General features: G+C 35.5%; 2 protein-coding genes across 2 annotated transcripts in view; one reads left to right on the top strand and one right to left on the bottom strand.

The window, feature by feature from the left end:
* The first annotated feature begins 4,236 nt into the window (after nt 1–4,236).
* Pyroxd1 (pyridine nucleotide-disulphide oxidoreductase domain 1) lies at nt 4,237–24,636 on the top strand. The gene is made up of 12 exons (XM_004845780.4): nt 4,237–4,399; nt 6,365–6,445; nt 9,943–10,062; nt 12,020–12,148; nt 14,803–14,876; nt 17,154–17,314; nt 17,975–18,075; nt 19,107–19,242; nt 20,125–20,237; nt 20,826–20,948; nt 23,174–23,308; nt 24,155–24,636. Exons 1-12 carry the CDS (start codon nt 4,343–4,345, stop codon nt 24,401–24,403), a joined length of 1,479 nt encoding a protein of 492 aa, XP_004845837.1. The 5' UTR covers nt 4,237–4,342; the 3' UTR covers nt 24,404–24,636.
* The window catches only part of Recql (RecQ like helicase), a 29,097-nt gene continuing 24,706 nt past the window's right edge, over nt 22,275–26,665 (bottom strand). Inside the window, exons 14-15 of the mRNA XM_087214031.1 lie at nt 26,219–26,348; nt 22,275–25,504 (exon numbers count right to left, since the gene is read on the bottom strand). Of these exons, the coding sequence (XP_087070157.1) occupies nt 25,370–25,504; nt 26,219–26,348 (265 nt within the window). The 3' untranslated portion in view covers nt 22,275–25,369. The remainder of the gene's footprint in view (nt 25,505–26,218; nt 26,349–26,665) is intronic.

Here is a 26,665-nt window from a genome sequence, read left to right as displayed (position 1 = left end):
CATTTTGAATAAAAGGAAACATATGGGTCTTTTGGGGACAGGGAAGGAATGTCATGGCTTATATCTAGATGCACCCCCAAAGCCTTATGTACTTATAGATGAAGCTTTTAGGAGGTGAATGGATTATCCATGTGTGACATTGGATCATGGGTGTGTGATACTGGATAGTGCCAGTGATAGGTTTATAGCTGGGTCTGATGCGAGGAGGTAAAGCCTGCAGGGAGGTGGTACATCACTGTGGGAAATATATAGATATAGACATAGATATACATAGATATAGATAGATATAGATATATCACCTGCCTTGAACAAGTGGGCCCTGGTACTTTTCTGGAACCGGCTATGGACTGAAACCTCTACAAACTGAAAGCTAAAATAAAGCTTGCCTTGATTTCTCAAACTAAAACTAGAGGTTCCATTTGACCCAGATATTCCCCTACTGGGTATCTTCCTAAAAGAATTAAAAGCATCATACCACAATGATATATGCACACCCATGTTTATAGCAGCACAGTCTGTAATAGTTAAATCTTGGAGACAGCCCAAATGCCCATCCACGGATGAGTGGATAAAGAAGATGTGGGTTTTTTATACAATGGAGTACTACTCTGTCTCAAAGGATGAGCTTCTTAAATTTATAGCTAAATGGATGGACCTTGAGACCACAGTCAAATAAATTGGACACACATGTTTAAATACTGCATTCTCTGTTGTGAGAAACTTAATGTGGAAATAAGGACTGAGATGTATAGTGGATTTTGGAAAATAGGAAAGAAGCGTTCAAATGGGAAGGGGAACAAGGGAGGAGGGAGGCGGAAGGAAGGAAGGGACAAGAAAAAAGTGAAAATAGAAGGAAAAATGGAAACAAAGCTTTTGTACACAGGGATGGGAGGGGGTTTGCAGGGAGGAATGGGATAAAATAAAATTTATTTTTAAAATTAAAAAAATAAAAGTCTTGATGTTCATCCATTTAGCTATAAATACGTCTAGTTTCTCATTCTTTACGGCTGAATAGTACTCCATTTTACATTTAAAAAACCCCACATCTTTATTCAGTCACCAATTAATAAAAATGCATGAGCTTTAAAACAGAATTGAGATGTGTTACATACAAAAATACTTATTCACGATTCACAATATTTTCAGATTTACAAAATGTTTTAGACCATTTGTCAATGACTTTGGGGGGGTGGTGGTGTACTGGGGATCGAACTCACGACCTTGTGCTTTCAAGGCAGGTGGCAGAACCACTGAGCTAAATCCCCAGCCCTGTCAATTACTTCTGAGTGTAAAGAAAGAAGTTACATCACAAATCTCTAAGAGTTAGCTCTCTGACGAATGACATTAATCTTCCTTTTCAATAAGGAACATTAATAAATACAGGATAGTTTCAGTACACAAGGTAGATGATTTGAAACTCACTGAGGTTAGGAGCACAGATAAAGTCCTTCAAAAACAGATTATTCAACAGTGTACAAACAACTCTTAATCCCAGTAGGTGGCACAATGTGGTAGGGAGTTTAAATATGTTAACTCATATACCCAACAAAACAAGGCCAGTTGGGCCAGGGATTTAGCTCAATGGTTCCGCTGCTTGCCTCACAAGTGCAAGGACCCGAGTTCGATCCCTGGTACCAAAAGAAAAGAAAAAAAGCTAGTCAAGTACTAGATCTTATAGCCACTTTGCCATGGAAGAAGCTAAGCTCAAATAATATAACTCACTCACTGAAAGGTTACATAGCAAAGAAAGACTATTGCTTCAAATCCACTCATCTGTCTCAAAGTTGTTAATCATTACCTACTCTAGGAAATTTCACTATTCTTTCTCTTTTCAGTCAAGCAGCTCAAAAAATTGAATACTCTTATTTTATACCTTCATGAAATTAACTTGGTGAAGAATGAGAAGCTAGATTTGATTTGATAATCGAACAGTGATTATCTTTAGGAGAATATGTAAGGGCTGCAAATCAGATATGAGAAGTTTTTAAGAGTCAACAGAAGATGGTTTTATCCCCCTCAGTGTCTCCGATGAATCCTTAATTTCCCAAGTATTTTCTTTTACCGTCTCCTGAATTTTAATGCTCTCTTCTCCCACTAAGCCTTTAATTCTTGAGATCTTTCTCGAGTTTCTTGTTCTTCTGAATGCATCCAAATGCTATTGGGCCTTTGAGGTTCAGAATAAGCGCCACCTCTTCTATGAATCTTTCCTTCTTCACTCCTCCCCACTATTCTTTCCAAACACTTAAATATGCACCACAGTAGTCAGCAATACATTGGTCTTTCTTTTACCCCTCAGAAACAGTCATGAAGTTGGTGCATCCTTCATTCCTAAGCTTCCCAGCTACAGTTTTAAGGCATTCTGTCTTTTCTGTTCTTTTGCTGCTTCTTAATATTGTCTCTTATTTCTAGCAGCCCAGTTTTCTCTGCTTTGCCCTTTCTCCAGCCCTTTCCAACACCTCTCCTGAGATCAGGTTTTACAGCTATGGAAATCTTAACTTTTAACCCATTCTACACCCAGCATACTCTAATTAAATCAATCCACACTAAGACACACTGGAAGCCTTTTCTTTTGTTTTTTGTTTTTGGTACCGGGGATCTAACTCGGGTCCTTGTGCTTGCACAGCAGGCGGCGAAACCACTAAGCTAAATCCCCAGCCCCCTTGGAAGCCTTTTCTTATTGTGCTTCCTTGAAAGTTCCTCAATATTTAGAAATTTCTAAATATTAAGTATTCAGGCCAGTGTGATAGGCAGCTAGATCTTGTCACTACATCTCCTTGACAAAGGCCAGATGTCAAAGGGAAAAGAGAAAAGGGGACTGTGTCGCCATCCCTTTATATCTGAGAGAGGACCTTCCTACTGCTCGGGTTCCCTCCCGTTTGCAACTTTGGTAGCTCCTTCCACTTCCTCTGTGAGCTTGAGTTACAGTAACAGCTCTTTGACCTCCATAAAGGGGAAAGAGTTGTTACATACAAGAGGTTCTTGACCCTGGATGATGAATCAGAAGGTCTTTGGAAGGACTTCAGATTCCAAAGGACCCCAAATTCTGGGTACAAGGTGCTGGGGGCCACACAGAGAAGACAGCCAGTTAGTCTTGAGGCTATTTCATAATACTAGGGGAACTGATGGCTCGATGAGACCATGAAGAATTAGCTAAGGAAGAGTACTTGGTCAAAGTGTATGAGTAAATGCTTAATAAAGAAAATGACCTATTTGGGGAGTGTAATTGTAGTTCAACCTAAATGGAGCACATGATCTCATGTGAAAATAAGCTGGAAACGGAAGATTAGATCTAAATGGGAATAAAGAACATTTTCTCCTAGAAATGTTTTGTCTAAACTAGAAACAGGAAATAGAATCACTTATTTAACTGCTTACCATTTAACTTAGTAAATACAAGCACAATTACTATTACAGGTATCACTAAACATCTACAACTGGCCAAGTAGCATGTTTTCCTTTTTATATAGAACTGTTATCCTCAGAGTTTATAGCATTAAAGGGGCATCAGTAACTACCAGTTTGAGTGATCCATTTGAGAAACAGTACCTTAAGGTTACACTATCACTCCTAGGCAAAGTATTATGAGACAGCAAAACTGTTTTAAAGTCAAGTTAGCTATTTCTCCAAACAAGTGAATGCCACAAAAACTCGTATTAATAGTAAAATTAGGATTAAGAACACTGCTTTCAGCCTATTTACTGGAAACCTTAAGAAAAATCTTCCTCTGGATGAGATGGCAACTGACCATTACTGAAAGTTCTGAGCTCAAAATTGCAAACGGAAATGCTTACGACTTACAAAAAAAGTCGAGTTTTACATTGCCTTGTCATAAAGAATGTGCCCATACAAATAAAAAAAAAATTCTATTAGGTGAGAAATGACAAGTAGAGAACTCTGCTAACGTGACGTTTCCTGAAGGTTCCTTCTACCACTTAAGAATTAGAAGACATTACTCTCTATCTCATTTCTGGAAGGAACGAGGCGAGAACTTCAGAGCAATTCATCTTTCGGCGACTCTCCCTCCCCCTCTTTTTCTTTTATTTTTTCCTGTCTTGGTCTACTCTTTATCAAACCTCCGTGGAAAAATGATATTCAAAGTAACAGTAACGCAAAGCCTTTTGGAAAAGGTTAAGAAGCCTCCGCGCCTGTGAAGAGCCGCCCAGGGTAGGATACGTATGAAACTGAAGAATGAGCTCCCGGGCACCCGTAGGTCGGAGTCCGGATCAGACACCGGAAGTGACCTCAGACTGTGGCTTCCTCTCCGGGAGAGCAAGCGCCGTAGCTCCTCAAGGTGCTCAGTAAACCCCTGGGAGTCCGAGGGCACGCGCGCCTGCCTCCGACGATGGGGAAGTTCGTGGTGGTGGGAGGCGGCATCGCGGGCGTCACGTGTGCAGAGCAGGTACGGCGACCGGGCAGGCGGCCCCGCCTCTTCTCCGACCCAGGGACGGAAGCTGTGAGGGTCCCTCTCGCGACCCCTCTCTCGCCGCTCTTCCGGTCCCGTTTGGCCACTCCCCGTTTCCCCTGTTTCTCTGCTTTCTGCTGCTAAACCTTGCTTGGTGGCGGTGGACGAAGTCCTTGGTGCTTGGGGAGGCATCATTGCTGGCGCAGAAGCTGAGGGAGGCAATAGCAGGGAAACCAAAGCTGGCGTATCCAGGGTCTGGTCCCAATAATGCCAGACGGACAAGAGGGCTTTGTATTTGGACAGAAATTCGGCTCGCTTTTTAAATTGCTTTAGTTGATTGAATTCCAGTTAGGTGCCAAAGCGTTAGTGCAACGTGACTAATTAATAAACCGCTTACATAAAAGTCCTATACTTTGAACTCCCAAGATAAAAGAGACTTCATTTTTAGCAGTATTAGGTAACAGAACCAACAAATAATTAAGTACAACTAGGAAATGCTTTTCTGATAATAATGAATAACTGTACCGTAGTTATATACGTGTATCCATCCCCCCCCCATGAGTATTTTGTCGATATAAACAAGCAATTGCTGGTCTTATGGAGTAGTGAAAAATTTTAAAAAATTTTTAATCTAAAGATGTGTGTTTTTTGTTTGTCAAGTAAACACCTATAAACCAGGCTCGGTCCTAAGGGCTGAGTACTGTAGTCAAATCTGAAGAGAGTGTGTGTGTGTTTTATACCAGGGATTCACGTTCTAGTAGGAGAGACATAAATAAATCCTTCCATCTGTGTGTTAACTATCAATCTTAGGAGTACCTGTGGAGTTGGGTAGGGAGTGCGTTAAGGAAGAGGTATCTTTTCTTCAAGTATACTTTTATCTCACTGTCAAAGAATGAATGAGAAGAACTGGAAGGCATTCCACAGGGAAGCAACAGTATACTCTCCATTGGAAAAGCACAGCACCATCTGGGAGCAGTAAAGCTTAAATAAAGCACAAGATACTCCTGAGAATTCACTGGAGATTTAGTCAGCAAGGGTAGGCGGAGATCAGATCATAAAGGGTATTTAAGTAATTCAAAGAATTTACAAGTATTCTCATGATTTTTAAGCAGTGGAGTAAAGTGATGGAATGAAATGTTTTGAAAGATGATTAGTTATAGTGTGTTTGGGGCAGTGACAACTGGTTAATATTGCTTCTGAGATTGGAAGGCCAATTATTATTATTATTTTTTTTTTTGGTACTGGGGATCGAACTCGGGACCTTGTGCTTATGAGGCAGGCTGTGGCACCACTGAGCTAAATCCCCCAGGCCCTGGAAGGCCAATTTGAAGGTGATTTCAGGAGTATTAAAAAACCTGACCACATAATGGAAATAGAAGGGAGATAAACTGCAAAACATACAAAGGAGAGAAAGATGGATAGATAATATTGTCAAATATTATAGGAAATTCTGTTAAGGTGAGATTAAAATAATCTTATAGATTTTAAGAGTTTGTAGGTGACTTGAACATGCTCAGGTTTAGAGGAATACTAGGATTAGCAACAAGATTCTATTAGGTTGGTAATGTAGGTTGAGAGTTTGTTTTAATTTCATTACACTGAAGGCAAATTAAAATATTTTAAAATAAATAGAACTGACTTAACTTACTTGGAAAAGTATGATAACTTTAAATTGGTATACAATAATTTAAATAAAGGATATTTCTTTTTATTACTTTTCGGGAGCCCTTTGTTAATGTCCAGTATGAATGTATTTATTTTATCAATATAAGAGTTTAACATTACTCACCAGTGCTCTGTAAATATGAACAAGACCCCAAATAATACAGACTTTTATTTGAGAAACAATGAGTTTTAGATTTCCTAGGCTCATAACATTATTAAAATTTTATCCCCATAACCTCACACTTAATTTTAGAGCAATATCTAATATTGTCATATTCTTCTCTTTTTTAAAATAAGTTGGCTATTAGCTTTCCATCAGAAGATATTCTCCTGGTCACAGCTTCTCCTGTTATTAAAGCAGTTATGAATTTCAAACAGGTAAAAATCTTTTTCTAACTTTCTTCGTTTTAATTTGAAAAAAAAATTGTACTAGCCTGCTTGGTGGTTAGGGTAATTGTAGTGCTTTTTATTCCTTTTTTTTATTGAAAAGTAACAATTGAATATGTTTATCGTATACAACATGCTTGGATAGGTATATAGAAAGTGGAATGGCTAAATCAAGTTTTATATATATATAACCTCTATCATTTTTTACGAGAACACTTAAAATTTAGTATTCTTTTAGCAGGTTCTCAATATATACAATATATCATTATTAATTCTCATTATCAAGAAGTACAGTAGATCTCTTGAATTTATTCCTCCTGTGTATATAATGTGTTGTATTCTTTGACCAAGATCTCTACAATGCCTGTACTTCTCAAACTCTAGTAACGACCATTTTACTTTTCTCTTCCTATGAATTCGACTTTTACACTTCCCATGTAAGTGAAATCATGTGATATTTGTCATTTTCTATGTGGCTTATTTCACTTAGCGTAATGTCTTCCAGGTTTATTCATGTTGTTGCATATGACAGGATTTCTTCCCCCCCCATTAAGTTTATTGGTACATTTTCAGTATACAATAGTTATATTCATCATTGGGATCTTGTACCATTACATGAGTCTCTTGGTTCTTATCTTTTTTCCCCTTCCCTTGCCCTCCCTTCACCCCCTCCACCCTTCCCTATTTGCAAAGACCTTGTTTCCATTTTTTTCTCCTCTTCTCATATTTTTTCCTTTCTCTTTTTTCCCTTCCCCTACCCCTCCCAATTCCCCTGCTCTTTTAGACCTTTTCTTCGTTACACAGGATTTCTTTTTTTTAAAGCCTGAATAGTATAACCTTGTGTGTATGTATTACATTGTCTTTATTCACTCAGTCATTGGCAGACACTTAGGCTGATTCCATGCCTTGTTTATTATGAATAATGCTGCAATCAATATAGGAATACAGATTTCTCTGTGAGGTGTCAATTTTATTTCTTTTGGATATATACCCAGTTGTGGGATTGTGGTATCATATGGTAGTTTAATTTTTAATTTTATTGAAGAACCTCCTAACTATTTTCTGTAAGGCTTTACTAATTCACATTCCCACCAGTACTCTACTAAGGATCCCTTTTCTCCATATTTTTGTCAACACTTATCTTTCTTTTGGATAATAGCCATCAAAACAGATGTGAGAAGATATCTTGTTTTGGTTTTCATTTTCTTTTTCCTAATGATTAGTACTTTTGCTGATGTTGAACACATTCTTATATTTCTGTTGGCCATGTTTATGTCTTTGGAGAAATGTCTAGACAAGTCCTTTGCCCATTTTTAAATTGGGTTATTTGATTTTTTAAAATATTGAGTTAATTTGATTACTAATATATTTGCAATGTTAATACCTTATCACATTATAGATTGCAAATATTTTTGCCATTCTGAGTTCTCTCTTCACCCTGTTACAGTAATTGTTTCCTTTGCTGTGGAGAAACTTTTTAGGTTGTGATTCTGTTTATTTTTGGTTTTGTTACATACGCTTTGGGGATCACATCCAGAAAATTTTTTCCCAGGCCAATATCATGGAGCTTTTCCACTGTGTTTTCAGCTATTAGTTTTATAGATTCAGGTTTTACTTTTTAAGCCTTTAATCCACTTTAATTTGATTTTTGTTAAAATGATGGAAATGGGGGTCTAATTTCATTCTTCTGCATGTGGATATCTCATTTCCCCAACACTATCTACTGAAAAAAACTATACTTTTTCTATTGTGCATTATTGGCAAGTATGTTGAAAACCAATTGACCATAACTGTATAGATTTATTTCTGACCTCCATTTTATTCCATTGGTCTGTGTGTCTGTTTTTATGCCAGTACTGTCCTGTTGTGACTACTGTGCTTTTATGATTTATCTTCTAATCAGGTAGTCTGATATCTCTGGCTTTGTTCTGTTTGCTCATGATTGTTCTAGCTATCTTGGATCTTTTGTGGTTGCACACAAATTTTACGATTATTTTTTCATATCTGTGAAAAATATTATTGGAATTTTGATAGGGATTTCATTGGAACTATAGATTGTTTTGGGTTGCATGGCCATCTTAACAATATTAATTCTTTTAATAGATGAACATGAGCTGTCCATGAAAAAGATTTACAAAAATATGAAACAGTGCTATTCTCACTTATTTTTTTAGAAAAATGGTTATTCTTCATTAAACTGTATTTATCATGTATTAGATTTATTAGTACCTTAAGTACATAAATTAAGAAATACTAAACATTTTTCCAGCTTTAATTTCTAATCTGGCAAGTACTGCTATGCGTAATTCATATAAAGAAAGGCTCTTTTCAGAGGCCAGGATTTAGCTCAGTGGTTCTGCCGCCTGCCTTGCAAGCACAAGGTCCCGAGTTTGATCCCCAGTACCCATAAAAAAAAAGAAAGGCTCTTTGGGATCCTCATTAATTTGTTAAGAATGTAAAGGGGTCCTGAAACCAACAGATATGAGAAATGCAAAGGCTATTTGATAGGATTTCTATGCAGTGTTTAATTAAAGAGTAGCTGAGTCAAATACTGATCTACAAGCTTGTATGATCCTTCTCCAGCAACCTCAGTGAGCACTAAAAAACTAGATAGTTTGATCTATGATTGGGGTTGTCAGGGTAATTTTGGTTAAAAATAAGATGGCAAAGAAGTAAGGGGCAAATGACCAACTTTGGGATCTTAGCCAAAGAGAGTGAGTCCAAGCGATGCTGATTGTTTTAAAGAAAAAGAAGAGTCTGAAAACTACATCATAATAACGTTGCTTATCAGTGAAATAAATGTTAAATGTAAATGAAACTTAAAAATCTAGAAGGATAAAGAGAGAAGCTGTTTAAACTATAGAAAAGTGAGTAGTCTTAACTATCATTTTACAGGCTAGGAAACTAAAGCTCAGGAGTGGCAGAACTAGTATTTGAGTTCAACTTGTACTATACAGAGCCCTCTTCCCATTCTTTATAATGTGTTAGTCTCCCATTTCTGTGACAAAATACCTGAGATAATCATCTTAAAAGGAGGAAAGATTTATTTTGGCTCACAGTTTCAGAGGTTTTAATCTATGGTCAGTTGACTTCATTGTTTTTAGAACCTGTAGCAAGGCAGAAAATCATGGCAGAGAGTGCTGTTAGAGCATAGCTGCTTATGAAAGCTGAGAAGCAGAGAGAGGAGAGGTTAGCATCCCAATGTCTTCTTCAGTGGTTTGCCCCCAAGGACTCTGTTCCACCGGTATGACCTCTACTCCTAACGCTTCCACCACTTCCCAGTAGCACCACAGGCTGGTGACCACATCTTTAGCATATGGCCCTTTGAGGGACATGTAAAATCCAAGCCATAACAATGCAGTTGGCTAACTTTTTTGTTTTATGAACTTGCAATAGTAGTGTATAAAAACAAGTGAAAATATTGTATTAAGATTCTTGAAGTAAAATATTTTTTAAAATAAACATTTTTCCTCTTTGATCTAATAAAGGTTTCTAAAATATTAGAAGAATTTGATGTTGAAGAGCAACCAAGTACCATGTTAGAAAGTCGCTTTCCTAACATTAAGATCATAGAATCTGGAGTAAAGCAACTGAAGAGTGAAGAACACGTAAGAAAAAATTTTTAAATAATATTTCCCCACGTTAAATGTTGATAAGGCTTTGCTTATCTTCTGTTGATCCCACCTTTTCACCACCACCGTTTCAGTCTCTAAAATGTAAAGTTTAGTGGCATTGATTTTCATTAGAAAATTTACACTTGGGGAAGTTCATTTGGATTGTAAGTGTTCATGATGTTCTGGGTACTACATTAGTTTCTGGGGTATATCAGAGTAATACAAGGCACCTGCTCCTGCAAACTGTCAAGAGTCACAAGGAGTATAGACATGTATACTGTATAGTTAATGGACATATAAAAAGCACAATCATTAAAGTACCATCAAAATTCTGGCATTAGGTGTGTAGGCAGGTGTCACAATACAGATACATTTGACCTGAGCTTAAAAGACGAGTGAATTAAGTGTTGTCCAGGTAGAAGAGGAGGGCATTCTAGGAAGAGCACATTACATGTTCAAAGACCCAAGGAAGAAAAGAGTGGATGAGGAATTGGGATGTCAGAGGGCCTGGGGTGTGGAAAAGTATAGAAATCTGACCAACAAGGCTAGGGAAATAGGTAAGTAACATTGTGAAGAGCTTTTTATGTCATGCTAAGTTGGCTTTATTTTATATTCAGTCAAATTTCTAAATCTGGGGGCGGGACGATAAAAAATTTTTAGTAAACTATTCTGACAACAATGTCAAGCATGAACTGAGACTAGTTGGCTAGTGACCAACAACCAAATTAAAAAGTAGTTGCAATCATTTAAAATGATGTAATACCTGGATTAAGATGGAAAATGTAGTTGAAACAAATATCCCAGATTTAAGGATATTTATATTATACACTCAAGAGGACTCACTAAACCCTTGCAGTTGAGAACGATTAAGACAGTCTCAGGAAAGGATGCTGTCAGATGATTTAAAATATCCTGAGGACATCGAGGCAAATGGGAAGTAGGGTTTTTAGTTGTTTCTATAAAGCAGCTCTAATTTGAGTAAAATGCAAATAATTTAATACAGAGAAGTACCAGGTTTATGAGAAAAAAATGAAAAACCTGAATTCTAAAACCAAAATGTTTTTAATACTTTTAGTGATACTATATATTCCAAATAACATTTGTTATCAATTAATTTTGCAAATTGAGGTGGGCTCTCAGAAAGAATTTAGGTATTAGGGCATTTGAATGAATTAGAGTGCTTCCCACTGCCATTTGAAAAGTATCCTCCATGCAGCGCCTATCTGTCTCTTACCCACTGCCTTGTACATGTTTCCATGAATTAAAAATAGGGCTTTACTCTTATGTCTACTTCCAAATATTTAGCAGTAACTAATGAAAAATGTTTTTGTATTTTGATTTCTTTTTCTAGTAGCGAAATATAGATTATTTTTAAAGCTTGGTCAATGCCAATATCTTCTATTTCTGTCAGATAAAATTCTAACCAAGTTATCTTTAGGAAGATATGTGTATAATTTTCTACTTGGATTATGCTGTGTTAGATGATTGGTTTTATGTACTTGTCATGCACCTGAAGCATTGCATTGGGTACTAAGTGTCTCAAATCATTAGTTACTGTGGAATTATATAACTTAATACAGGATATGGCACAAAGGTGAACCCTTAACCACTCTAGCAAAGTACAGCATGTCTTACAGTACCATGTATTTACGTCTGTCTGCTTGCTCAGGATAATTACTTTAAGTAGATTTTCATTCATTATTAAGAAACAGAAAATCAGTGGATCTCTAATATGTGTTTAGACTCATTGACGTTATTCAAAATTAATGCAAAGATTAGAAATCACTAGATTAGAGGTTTGTTAATTGCTGTAAACATTTAGTGCTACCAAGAGGCAACCTTAATGTATTAATTTTAGCTTTTGTCTTACTGAAATTTTAGTTTAAAGTGAAATAATACTCCCATATAAATTCGTTTCCCCTCTTCCTTTCATTGCTATGTGTGTTTACAGTGCATTTTCACAGAAGATGGCAATCAGCTTGTATATGAGAAACTCTGTCTGTGCGCTGGAGCCAAGCCAAAGTTGATATGTGAAGGGAATCCTTATGTGCTGGGAATCCGTGATACAGACAGTGTTCAGGTAATGTTTTAAGTTCAGGTCCCAGGAAGGAAGCTTGAAGATTCCTTTGTCTTTTCTGCAGCTCAATAAAAGCGTTCCACTTTACAGTATTAATTCCTAGTTTATCAGAACAGAAGGGAAATTTTTGTTTCACAGCTCTTACACAAAAATAGTGGTTATGTGTGCCAGGTGTGGTGACACAATCCTGTAATCCCAGCACTCACGAGGCTGAGGCAGGAGAATCAGAAGTTCAGGGTCAGTGAGGACTACATAGTGAGACTCTGCCTCAAAAAATAAGGGAAAAAAAACAGTAGTTTTATTACTGCCAACTGTAGTTTGTTTTTAGTTGATAATTTACCTTGTGTTTTACTACATGCTAATCTCAGAAATTCTTTGGCTATGAGATATTGCAGATACAGCAACTGTGTCAAATGTTCCAATTGATGTTACACATTCATTACTCCACTTTGGGATTATGTGATTTGCCACTTAAACAATGTAACAAATTTTTTCCCAAATGATAAAGCATACCTAAAATGTCCTGATCTTATTCCACTGCAAAGAAAATATTCATGAGATCTTTGTGGTGGAATCATGATGAAATCATAGAACCACAAAAGGTTTATTGCTTGGTTAGTTCATTGCTCTGTCCTACAGTCACGATTAACCATCTGAGTAAGATGAAACTTCCTGTGTGCGCATGATACACTTTCTTAGGGTGATTTGCCTCAGAGTTCATGAACCCTATCGCCAAGTCCTCCTTGTGTCATCCTACTGCTTTGTCTAAACTCACGCTCATTGTTTTATTCAAGGAGGGATGACTTTGCATTCATATAATGTTTTATATTCTTCAAAACTGCTAATGATTTCTCTCAGGCTGTTCTCTTAATTAGGAATTTAGAGAAAATTAAGAGAATGTGATTGTTTTCGTGTCAAAAGTGGAGGTTCATGTCATTAGATTTGAGCTTATACTTGTTTAGCTAGGCCTTCTACATACATGAACTCACATGTAGTCTGTGTACATGAACTCTACATACATGAATCCCCATGATAATCCTCATGATACCCAAGAGGGCCTTGCCACAAAGGCAACTTAGGAGGAACAATAAATGGAGCGCTTGTACTATTAATGGGGAGGATGCATCCTGGCAGTGTGGGAGAATGAGATTTTGTTGTTACTTAATAAATTGAATAAAATACTTCCATATTCCATATTCACTTTAATTACTTTAAACTGAGATTAAAAGATGAAGTATTTCTCTATTCTAAAGTAATACTATGTTCATCAGTACTACTGATGTTTGCTTTTGTTTTTTCAATCCTGGGAATTAAACCCAATGCCTTCCTACTGAGCTGCATCCCCAACCCTCCACACAGCCCCCCCTTTTTTTTGGTCTTGCTAAGTCGCCAAGTTGATCAGGATGGGCTTGAAGTTGGGATCTTCCTGCCTCAGCCTCCCAGAATGCCAGGATTACTGGCCTGTACCACCACACCCAGCTGGAAGTATAGTTTCAACTTATTCTTTTCAACTGTGTCCATTGTACTTTACAGATCTTTCTTAAATTATACTGTCATCAACAAAGGACAAACTAAAATCAACTTCAGGGTTTTTTTCTTGTAGAATATTCATTCAACTTAAGGAACAGTATAAGCTTTAGGGTCATTCTAATAACAGAAGAACTGAAGTAGTAGGTAGAGGAAGTTCTCCATTGAGATGCCATTCTGGAGCAATGAAACTATACTTTTGAAAGGGCCAGAAGTGTTACCCCTGGCTTCTCCCAGCTAATCATAATCTTTGGGGGGGGGAGTAAGGAGAGAGGCATAATTGTCTTATAATACTAATTACAGCATTTTTTCAATAAATGTTCCGCTTTATAATGTGCATGTTACTTCTGACAGCTTTACCTATGTCATGTCACAAAATCCATACAGAAATGTTAGAATACATAGTCACTTGCTTCTTTCTGTAGTTGAGGACCCCGAGGTGCAGAGAGGTTAAGCAACTCGTGCCAGGTCATCCAGTTAGGAGCTGCTAAAGCCAGTGACTCCAGAGTGTGATGGCAAACCTTTCAGCGACCAGTGCCCACACTGCAACCCAGAACCCACTTCCATCTCACAAAGTACAAAGTTCTGCAGTTAAACCTGAATACCGAGGTTTTAGTTTAGAAAATACAACTCATACATTAACATCTTGAAAGAAAAGATGCCTTGAAAGAAAAACAAGTAACACGCATGCCATAGGTTTGCCACCACTGCTCCGCTCTGCTCTTACCCGCTGTGCTGCTGCACTTCTCATTCCGGAAAGCTTTAAGTATTGAGAGACTCTAGGGAAACCTGTCAACCAAGAGGCTAGGCAGAGTAAAACTAATTCATTCTGTCCAATAGCTGGGATTGTGGTAAACTACATAGGGCCTTTGGTTGAAATTCTGAAGGACTTCAGACATAATCAGGCAAGGGAAATTAGGAGAGGCATTGCTATAAAGGCAGCCTGGGATGCAACATGAAGAGGAGCCTGGGAGTATTAACTGGGAGGGTACGTCATGGCAAACTGGGAAAGTTGAGATTTATTTTGTTGTTCCTTTGTAAATTGATAAAATACTTCCATTTTTAGAACATTATCAGTGTAGCCTCTTGCTTCACTCTTTCAAAACACTCTCATTTTCTTTTTAATACAGGAATTTCAGAAGCAGCTTACTAAAGCTAAAAGAATAATGATCATAGGGAATGGTGGTATTGCACTTGAATTAGTGTAAGTATGTGTTTTAAAATATCATTTAAAAATTCGCCTGTGACTCATGAAATTGTTGGTACACTAGAAAACACTGTATCCTGAAAATCTAAATATACTTGTTTTTCATATGTTTTCAGGGATATAAATCCACTTTATTTTTTAGCTCTTATAGAACCCAAAGTTGCAGAAATTTCCTTATAAAACATAACTGGTTCAGGAATTTTTTAGTCTCTATCATCTGTCACTGAAAGTAGGACTTGTTATTATATTATGTTTATTTAAAATATTTCTCTTGTTCCTAATTGTTAAGAGTCTCACAGTATTTAATTCTGTCCTCCTTTTCTTTAAATTGGATATTGCAGACTATCTACTTGGCTAAAACTTGTAATTTTATTTTCATGAGCACTTTTTTGATAGTTAAGAAAGGGCTCACATAGTGCTGTTCTCCAACTGGGTTCTGTGAGGCTTTTGCATCTCATGATGAAAACCAACATACTCAAACCCCTTTACACATGAAGAGCCTCTGTATTCCATGAAATTATCAGTTTTTCTTTCAGCTCATATCTCTGCTTCCTTTCCAAGTACAGGTTAATCCTTTCCTTTTCAAACAGACATAGTTTTTCCGAATTTCACAAAAATGTAATACCTCACTGTAGTTTGTATTTTGGAGTGGTTTAAAAATGAAAGTATTTCCTGTTTGTGTAATGATGCTTTCCAGCTGGTACATCTTGCTGACCGCACACTTGAGGTCGGGGAAGAGAACTACAGGTGTCCTGTGAGGTCGATCAAGTACAATAGTGACTTGTGGTTACTCCACTGACTGGCCTGCTAGTTAGTCAGCAGTACATTAAACTACACTGATAGGTTTGATACCTTCATGTTACTTTAAAATTAATATGAAACTTTGTGATTTATAAAAAATGCATTCCACGGTAATAAGCCTATATGTGAAGTGAAATATAAAATGTCTCACCACATGTGTGTTCTATTTTCTTCTCAGCAGCAATCCTATACGATCTGAGCAACATAAGATAGTATGTTCTATCCCATAAAACAGAATGTTCTGAAATTTAGTGACTATAAATGTTTGTTGGCACTGGGGAGCAGGCAAAATAAAGGCATATTGGATGAAGTGAGGGGCTGCTTCCCCATGTGCTGTAAAAGCATGACTTTGACCTGGAATCAGATAAACTAAACTGTTTTTGTCTCCTGTTTATTGATTAGTCTTGAAAAATCATTTATCTACATTGTATCAGTCTATGAAAGAGAGCAATATTTTATACCATTGAAATGTTCAGTTCATACATTAATATACAATATTCTATTGTTGCAGGTTCAAAAAAGTGCTATGTCCTGTTTGTCTGATATTGTCCCCATTTACACCACGATCAAAATAATTTTTAAGAGGAGATAGTACCTTGGGTTAGATGACAAGTGATATGATTATCGGAATTATAATGGACTTCGGGCACTTACTGAAACTCACATTTCTCACGTAGAAATGAACCGCAAGATGCCCAGATCTCTGGCTAGCTCCTGTAGAGTAATGGAAAGTGTTTTACATTGCTAGGGTCATTTCTTTTTTCCTCTAAAGCATTTGATCTTTTTATGAACTAGATCTTTCTTTGGTTAGATGGTTTGGGAATTTATGAGATGAAGAAAATTGAAAGTAATGGTTCTTTATAACTAAATGAAAAATTTTAACTTGTAACTCTTTCTCCTTTTTCTATCCTCTTACATAAAGTGGTGCTTTGAGTATATAAAAATTTGTCACCAAAGTCACCTCTTCCCAATATTGTATCCATATACTATTCATCTTTTATTGATTACACTATAGCCAGATAAACAAAGCCCTGCTTACATGTGGAACCCTGGAGGACAGTCATATAACTATGATCTACTCTTAGATACTCTGAAATCATATTCATTTAATAAAATTTTACTTGATGCTGAGTACATATAGTTATCACATATAGGTTCTTTCAATAAAATGGTTAGATTTCTTGTAGTATTTATTTTATTTTATTTTGGTTTTTCTTTTTTTTGGTACCAGGGATCAAACTTGGGACCTTGCGCTTGTGAGGCAGGCGGCGGAACCACTGAGCTAAATCCCCAGCCTGTATTTATTTTATTTTTAACTTAGCTTTTAAGTATGTTACATTCCTCTTTATAACCAATCTTTCCAAATTTGCCTTAAAATATGCTCTTTACTTTTGCTTTCAGAGATAATTGTTATTTGGAGATTTCTACTTAGACTTTTGAAATTACTTTGCATAACTTTAATATTCCTTTTAGGTATGAGATTGAAGGCTGTGAAGTGATTTGGGCCATTAAAGATAAAGCTATTGGGAACACTTTCTTCGATGCAGGAGCAGCTGAATTTTTGACTTCCAAGCTCATCTCTGAAAAAACGGAGGCTAAAATTCCACATAAAAGGACTAAATATACAACTGAAGGTAAATATTGCCTCTATGTAGCTCATTAATTCTCAGATGGGATGATTTTTTTAACTGTACACAGAAGGGCTACAAGAAAATTTAGTGAAATATATTTGGGAGATAAGAATATGATATTTACTTCTATATCTTTACATAAAGTTTTCAGATTTTCTGAAACATATATGTAAATACACATGTACATGTATATTCAGATAATTAAAATAGGAAATTTAAAATGAAATTTAAATAAACTAGCCCCTCTGCATCTTTGCAAACAGATACTACAATTGGACAATATCTGTGGTGAAAAATGGAACACACATTGCAATTTTATTTTGTTTAATAGTTTTTTAAAAAAACTTTTGGCCTATAAAATTCAAAACAAATTTTCTAAGTTTTGGAGGTACTAAAAATTGAACATTTTGATTGCTAATTTTCTTATCCTTCAAATTAACCAATTGTCTAATATCCAAAAGATATGTTAAATGTTTATACACATTTAAGGTTTGTTTTATAGCTACTTCACAGACTATTAAAATAATAAAATTATTAATATAAATTATTTTGTCATGCCATATATTTGTATGTATGAGAATAATATCATTCCCTAAAAGCTTCAGAACATAGGCGTAAATCTCTGCCTGCCAATGTTTATATCACTTGAGTTCATTTCTTCAGGAATGAAAAAGGAAGCAAGAACCAAAGCTAAAGCTGATACTGTAGGCAGTGCCTTGGGACCAGACTGGCATGAAGGCTTGGATCTTAAAGGAACAAAAGAGGTATTGTTTTCATATACTGATTAACTGTGTCTAAATGAAAGGTTAAATTCTTGAACCATTTATTAAAGTCAACCAAAGAAATAACTAGGTCACTTTACTTAAAATCCATAGTGATAGGAAAGGATTTCAAATAAAATTGACCCAGAGGCCCACCAAAGATAGGTGAATATAAAACTCATCTGTACAAAATTCATCTAACCTATGTCTCAGTGTTTTTTTTTAACTCAGGCATGAAACTCTCCAAAGACTACAGTGACTGCACCTGTCTGATTTTAAATTAATCTCTTCTGAAAGGCCACAAGTACACATAAATGGATCCATAATACATACTTAACATCCTAAGTGGATAAGCATATAATGAGGTTTTAGTCATTTCATTCCTTAGCTGTTTTAATTTTTAAAGTTTTTTTAAAGCTGTCATATTTAAATATTCTGAAAAGCCAGGTAATCTTTCATTACTCTGTTATTTCTCTAAAGCATTGTTTTTCAGCTTTGGGTAGGTGGGAAGTGGCTAACTCCATGGTATATCTAATTTTGAGGATGGAAATTATACAAAATCATTTCTTTCTGTACTCTTAAGAGCCTAAGCTTAATTGTATTTTTCACTCAAGTATTTCACCTGTTTATTTCAAAAAACATTTATTGTCTACTATCTATCCCGTACTTTACTAAAGTTCTGGGATTGAGTAAAGTCAGGATAGCCCTGCCCTGAAGAAGTTTTAGTCATCACCATTGTCATTTTTTAAAAAAGTATATGTGTAATTATCAGTGAGGAATAGACTAAAAAACATTCTCTCCATTCTATATTCCAGCACAACTACTAGATCTCTTAGGTACTGAATGAATTTATGGTCACTCCTTTCATGAACAGAAACTGAGAGGCTTATTTTGAGACATCCAGCATGTTTCATTTATAAGAATTGTTTTTTCTATACATTACTATATGTGTATTATAATTGTTTTCTTCATCTCCAATAACCTGTTATTCTTTCTAGAAACACTATATGACCTTTTTTTTTTTAAATTTTCAGTTTTCTCATAAGGTTTACATTGAAACTATGTGTGAAGTGAAGAAAATCTACCTCCAGGAAGAATTTAGACTTCTGAAGAAAAATTCCTTGACTTTTCCAACAGACCATCATAATGAGTCAGTTACAACTGATAACGGTAAGCAGCAAGAAAAAAAGTATTATTTATAAGTAATAATAAATAGTAGAGAATAAAAAATAACAATAATAATTTAACCTTATTGTATTATATTTTAAAACTTCAAATTTCTGTGTAAAATTTAAGAGAAGTAAAAACAAAATCAAAATTTATTAACATTAAGTCACTTCACTTTGTATAGGGCTTTGTATTTTACATAAGGCTCATAATGTTTGGATCATCACAACCCAGTGAGTCAGTATCATACAGATCAGAGCAAAACAAATTGAAAACAAAACACACCCCATGAAGCTTTCAGAGGTGAAGTGATTCCCCCCAATCAAACAGATTAATATCTGTGGACTTGAGACTGAGATGCAGATTGAAGTCCTATTCCACACCACCCATGAGAACTACGCCTGTCCTACGTACTCCTGTGAGGCATCTGAAGTCATACTCAGCTCACTGGTGTATGGGATATTCCACTGTTTTAAAGTCAGAGTTTTTCCACAGGAAAAGGGAATGTTAGAGATGGCCTGGCAATAGTGAGGAAAACACTGAAAAGTGAGTAAATGAGTCAGTACACACTGAATATCATGTATTAATAAAGGTTTTTAAAGAAATAATTTAGAAAGTGATTATCCATTTAAATTTACTTTGTTAAAATGTGTATATGTCCAAATTTGAAGGAAAACATTTAGAATGATTTTGCAGTTACACCAAAAGTAGAAGATACTGATTGCATTAAAATTATTCTAATGAGAATACCTTCTTAAAATCATTAAGGGGTGTTGTTTAAAACCATCTGCCACCTTTTTCCTTGTTTATGCTCATTACATTTATGTAATGCTATGGATAATTGCTGCTGATTACATTTGAGAATAAAATCTTTCTTTTTTAAAGAGACATGGCCTGTATATGTGGAATTGACCAATGAAAAGCTGTACGGCTGTGATTTCATTGTCAGTGCTACAGGAGTTACACCAAATACAGAACCTTTTCTCCATGGTAACAGTGTAAGGTGAAATGTTTTGTCCAATCATGAATATTTTGAAAGTATTAATTCTTTATGAAGAAGTCTAATTCTCAATCATGAATAACTATTCCTTATTTTAATAAAGAACTAAAGATAGCTGGAAAACAATTTGGCTTATATTCAAGTACTGACTTACATCATATTTTACTTCTTAAAATTCTTAAGCAGTTACCATCCCAGCATGAGTGTCATCAAGGGACATAACGTACAATTTATTTATCTAAGAGTTGGTTAAAAGACTGACACCTGTTATGAATTCTCAGAAATGAGTTCTTAGGATTCTTAGTTTCTTTTGCCTTTTAGAATCTGAAGCTTATAAAAACAGGATTGTTGTTGTCATTATGAGTGAGGCAATTATATGATTATTGGGTACTTTCAATGTTGAAATTCTGAAATCTATGAGTCTGTATCAGTAAGAATTTAATCTCTAGAAAGTCAGCATAGATGCCCAGACTTTGCAGATTAACATACCAAGGTGTAAAAATTTGACATGTTCTTTTACTTTTACAATGAAAAAGTCATGCTTCAGTTTTCTCTATACTTACTGCTTATGAGGAACATCACTTAGTTTGACCTAGGAGAAGACGGTGGCCTGAAAGTGGATGACCACATGCAGACATCACTTCCAGATATCTATGCTGCAGGTGACATCTGCACAGCATCTTGGCAGCCCAGCCCCGTCTGGCAGCAGGTGAGCCAGCACTTAGGATCTCGTGAATTTTATCAGGGATTCATTTGGAAATAAAGCAGTTACTACCCACTCATCCAACTTTCCTAAGTTATTTTGTGATACTAAAAAAAAAAACTAGACGTTTTTCCCCTTTTGGTAAGTCATATAGTAAACTGTAGAGTAGGCAGAGATATCTTTTTAATGTATAAAGAATTAAGGACTATTACTTTACTTATTATTCGCATATGCATATCAGCACCATCGAGAACCCCATGATGATGGAAATATTCTACAATTCTGCACTGATCAGTTAGCCACTAGTCACATGGGCACTTTGAATGTGGCTGATATGACTGAGGAACTGAATTTCTAATTTTATCTCCATTTAAATAGCTGCATGTGGCTAGTGGTGACCACATTGGACAGCACAGCTTTAGATTAAAAAACAAACCACTGACATCATAAATTACATAAATAAGACATTCTATTTCTGGATCACCTCATTCTGTCCTGATGGCAATTACTAAAAAAAGATCCTAACAGTGAATAGCTTTCTTGCATCTTAATAGTTTCCATCTGGATCTGGTGCTCACAGTGTTGCCTGCAACCTTCTAAGAGGCAACAAAACTACTAGGGGAAAGTAATCAGGGACAAAAGGAAGTTGTCATAGGAAGATGTTACAGATTTAAAAAAACACAGTCAACATTTATCTTTGTTGAAGAACAGTTCCATAGTCAGAGCTGTTCATTTGGATGAACTAAGAACTGTGAAATCCTGAGAGAGTTCAGTGCGTGTTAAGATGCACCTTCATCATTTTCTGTTTTATGTACAGAAGAGACATCAATAAAAAAAGTGCTTTTAGCCTGACTGTTTCTAAAACACCTCAGACTCAGTTGTTCCAGTGTTCTCTATAGCCATCATTTCTGTGGCATAACTCATAAATTCTTGGTTAGTAATTGGAGATGGTGAGACTTTCTTTATAATAGTTTAAACCCTCTCAGATAAACTATATTTTCAATGTGTGTGATAACCTAATTAAAAATATATATATCCAGAGAAAAAAAAAGGTGTCCCTTGTTTTCAGTGAATCTAAGATTCCATTTCTTAATCTGCACAAGCACTAAAAACATTAATTTATTTGACATAACCTAAGACACAAACTTAAGGAATTTTGATCCTGGAATACACTAGTGTTCCAGCAGTGTGATATTACAGGCCACTTTTTCCCACTGTGTTGCTGTTACTATGCTTGGTTTACTCTGCTCCCTTGCAATAGACTGCTTTTCACTTAATCAAACCTACTTTCCTTATAGAGACTGAATTTAAAAAAAAAAACAAACTTAACACTTATCAGAAATGCTCAAAGCTCATGTTTATGATTGATATTTTGGCACACAAAAGAAAAGTCAACGTTAGGTACATATGCACACCCACATAGAAGAAACTAATTGCTCATCACAGACCAGCCTATTCTCCCAACAGCCACGCAGTACGTGGTGCTATGTTTATGTTTCTAGTGCAAAAACTGAGGCTCAGAAAAGTTAAATATGTAGAAGAGTTGGTATTCATATATAGCATGACTTCCTAGATGAGTTTTCTTCTTTTATACCAGGGAATCTCAAAACTTTGTAGAAACAATAAAAATACAGTTGCAGGGAAATTGGTATTGTCATAGAGAAAAACTTAAATGACTTCCCACAATCAGTTTCTGCAATCTGATATGATATCTTGGGTCTGGGCACCAACTGATACTGGTATAGCTATATCTGTCTGATTTTTTAAGTTTGATACCACAGTAGGCCTTGACTAATGCTTGAAAAATGAAGGTTACTGGAAAATGGAACAAATTTTTCCATGATAGTTTGATATGTATTCTGATGCTGATGACAAACTTTGAAGAGGGGACTGGTTAATTAAAATTTTACCCTCATCTGATGTAATCTGAAATATTTTTATATAGAAATTTGTTTAGTAGAAATTTTATTGAAACACTCATGATGGGTGAATGTCCTCCTTAATTTTTAGAGATAGTCATTTAGATAGAATTTTAAAAATACCAAAATCAGCTTGATTAGTATACAGTGGTGACTGTTTCAGTGGGGAAATGATAGATAATAGCTAGAACCAACTGAACTGAAGGACTGTCAAGTATTAAACCTCTTTAAAGGGAATTTGCAAGGTTAAAATTATAACATTTTCAAGTAATGACAGTGAAAAAAGATGTCGTATAACTTTTTCCCATTCAGATGAGGCTGTGGACCCAGGCTAGGCAGATGGGATGGTATGCTGCAAAGTGCATGGCAGCAACTCGCTTGGGAGACATTGACATGGATTTCAGCTTTGAACTCTTTGCTCATGTAACAAAATTTTTTAACTCTAAGGTAAGATGGTTAAACAAATGAATGCCATTTCTTCTGTTGCTCTGGTAATGAAATATATTCTATCTAATTTTCTCACTGAAAAAAGTAAATGGTTTCTATCATTTTACAAAAAAAACCCACCTTTCTTATTTCTTGCAAGCCAATACTAGTATCACTGCTCCTAATTCTTAATTATTATACTGCTAGACCATTTTACAGTTATAAGAGGAAAAAAAGTTTCTTCCCAGGTTTGTTCCATGTTGGTACATTTCTGAGTTTTACTTGAGATTCATCTTGTCTTTGTGAGGGAAACTAGCAGGTGTCATACTCGGGAATGAACCAAGTGTTTTCCCATTCATAGTGTTTTATATGGTCGTTGTTTAATTATTGTGAAGCAGGTTTTTTCCCTCCAGATTTACTGGTGAGGAAAAACACATTCAAAATCTTTAAGGAAATTAGGTAATCTGTCCATGAAAGATGTAACTCACTTCCTCATGAAATATTTAAACTGGAGTTCTAGGCTAATGTTGTTCATGTTCTTTATATTTACATATCCACTAGATACTTTTAATGTTCATGTAGTGTAGTATCATCCACTTATATTCTCCAGATACTTCCAATGTTAAAAATATTAAATATTAATATATTCACTGATATTTTTAACATTAATGTAAATTGTGTGGTGGTGTTATCTATAGAATAAATGTTTTCTTTGGGACCCTTCCCAGTGATATATTGAGCTGTAAAAATTTGTTGAATAGTTTTTTTTTTGCAGGCTATTTATTCTAACATGACCCAAAATAACTGCATGTTATGTTTTCTTTTTTGGTACTCATGAGAATAACTTTTTTTTATCCCCATGTATAGGTTGTCTTGCTGGGGAAATACAATGCACAGGGCTTGGGTTCAGATCATGAATTAATGCTGAGGTGCACCAAAGGACAAGAGTATGTCAAAGTTGTCATGCAGAATGGGCGTATGATGGGAGCTGTCCTAATTGGTGAAACTGACTTAGAGGAGACATTTGAAAATTTAATCTTAAACCAAATGGATCTTTCACCATATGGAGAAGATCTGCTAGATCCAAATATTGATATAGAAGATTATTTTGACTAAAATGAGGTTTATTCAAGAATCACATAAAGTTCCAACTAAAGAAAACTACAGTCAGTAAAATGAATGACTGAACTGATTTCATGATGACTTCATTGGAGTTAAAAACACAGAAGTGTTCGCCTAACATGCCTGGGGCCCTGGGTTCAATCTCTAGCACTGAGGTGAGGTAAAAACACAGAATAACGATGTTCATGGAAAAGTATTAAAGAAATAAAGTTCTATGGATGAAATCAGTTCAAATAATTTCTTTACCTATACATTTTTCTAATACAAAATTGACCTCCTCTTATGTAAAAAATCTTAGTCATTTTTAAGCTTTAAACATTTCACCTGTGATTTAGCTTTGGAGCACATTTAGCTAAATGGTTATCTACTTAGCCAAAATATACTCTGATAGGCCAGATCTATTCTTTGATTATGAAATGTCAAAATAGTAGTTTTAGGAAGCTTTTTGTTTTATTTTACTTAAATAGATATATAACAGTATTTTATTTGCTAATATTATTTATATTGATGTGTTACTCCTTTTTTGTTTGAATTATACAGACATTTTTATACCTGAAATCTGTACATTATCAAGCTTAAAATATCACTTGTAGTGAGAAGCCTATGTCAGTATAATAGTGCTATCAAAAAGACTGTTATGTCAAAGGAAAAAATACAATCAGCATACCAAGGCCAAAAGAGCTTATCATACTTACATGAACTTGTCTCAAGTATTTTACGTTTAAAGAATTGTACCTAAAGATTTATTTTTCCCTTGTTTCATACAGTAAATTATATAATACATGATCTTCAATCAAAAGATCTAATTCTCAAATCTTCAGAGATGAACTCTGAAGATATAGTTCTACAAGTATAAAAAATATCAACGAAATTGTTTTTAGAATTAAATGTTAGCTACAAAAATAATGGTGTACACATGCATAAACTATTCCTTTTGTGGAAAACTTAGTAACAGTCATTTCAGGCATCATCAATTTTTCTTTTCTTGGCACCAGATTTTTCAAACATGTTTGCAGACTTCTGGAAGTTACCTGAATTTTTTTCTCCCCCCGTTTTCTGAACTCGATCAGAATGACAAGTTTCAGATGATTCAGCCTACAAAGAAATGAAAAAAATAAAGCAAGTACCCTGGTAAAAGTTCAGCTCTTTGGGTTTCTCATCAGATTAATAATCTCAAAATATTCCTGCTGTATCAGTTAGTTCTGTAAATGTCCATGGACTGATTTTCATTTCTAAGTTTCTACTCAAATACAGGCTCTAGCTTAAACAAAAGGTACTACATTGTCTGAAAAACTCTAAAGCACACTAGCAGTATCCCTAGACAACAGGAGTACATAGCCTGCTTTGCAGACAGGACAGTATTTGCCTTATGTTGGTGGCTATCAGTCACTGTAGTAGCACAGACTTTTTAACCAGTGTTGATCCCAACCAGTGTCACAAGGGAAGATACCTCAGAAAATTAAACTTTAAAATGGAGGCCTCTCGGGCTGGGGATTTAGCTCAGTGGTTTGGCCGCCTGCCTTGCAAGCACAAGGACCTGAGTTCTATCCCCAGTACCAAAAAAAAAAAAAGAGGCCTCTCATTCTAAGAAGTTGGAAACCCCTCAGCCTTTGTTAGGCTGGTCTGAATTCTTCCACTTAATAACTACAATAAACAAAGTTATGTTTTTTTGCTTCCAAACTCAGAATCTGAGAATTAACATCTATTCTTGTGTTCAGTTAGATCTAGGAAGAAATTACAGAAAGGCGTGCCATAGGATTTAACTTTTTTAAATACATAGAAATTGAAAATGAATAGCTGGTCGGTTACCCTCCAACAGCTCTGTGTGGGCTTCTTCACTTGCATGGTAATAACATGTGCCTCACTGTTCAGAAGATTAGCTTTGGGTCCAACTTTCAAATATGAAATAGTAGCATAAGCTGTAAAACTGTAGTCTTCTCTGCAGAAGATAAAAGCCAACAATCAGGAAACTTTTGAAGGAACCATAGAAAAATTCATAAAGAACCGTGATTTTTTAAATAACACATTACTATTAATGTGAAATAAAACACACCATACGAGCAAAAATAAAATCTTCATAGAAAGTACAGTGGTACCTCAGCTCACAAACACTTGTTTGCAAACAATCTGGTTCACGTTGGCAGAAGCGTTTGGCAAAATTTTTTTTTTGTTTGCAAACTCTGCATCGGGTGACAAACACAACCTCAGCCATCTTTCCCACATCAATACAAACATGGCCATTTTTTCCAAAACTAG

Source organism: Heterocephalus glaber, unplaced genomic scaffold, assembly GCF_053883595.1.
Source record: "Heterocephalus glaber isolate CG9 unplaced genomic scaffold, H.glaber_assembly_v1.0 deba00001444, whole genome shotgun sequence".
Classification (NCBI taxonomy): Eukaryota; Metazoa; Chordata; class Mammalia; order Rodentia; family Bathyergidae; genus Heterocephalus; species Heterocephalus glaber.
The sequence above is the reverse complement of the archived record's forward strand: the minus strand, read 5'-3'. Positions and strand labels throughout refer to the sequence as shown.

Coding starts and splice junctions, on each gene's coding strand:
- Pyroxd1 (XM_004845780.4), top strand. CDS start 4,343: ATGGGGAAGTTCGTGGTGGTGGGAGGCGGCATCGCGGGCGTCACGTGT. Junction 6,446..9,942: donor CAGTTATGAATTTCAAACAG/GTAAAAATCTTT, acceptor GATCTAATAAAG/GTTTCTAAAATATTAGAAGA. Junction 19,243..20,124: donor GTCAGTTACAACTGATAACG/GTAAGCAGCAAG, acceptor TCTTTTTTAAAG/AGACATGGCCTGTATATGTG.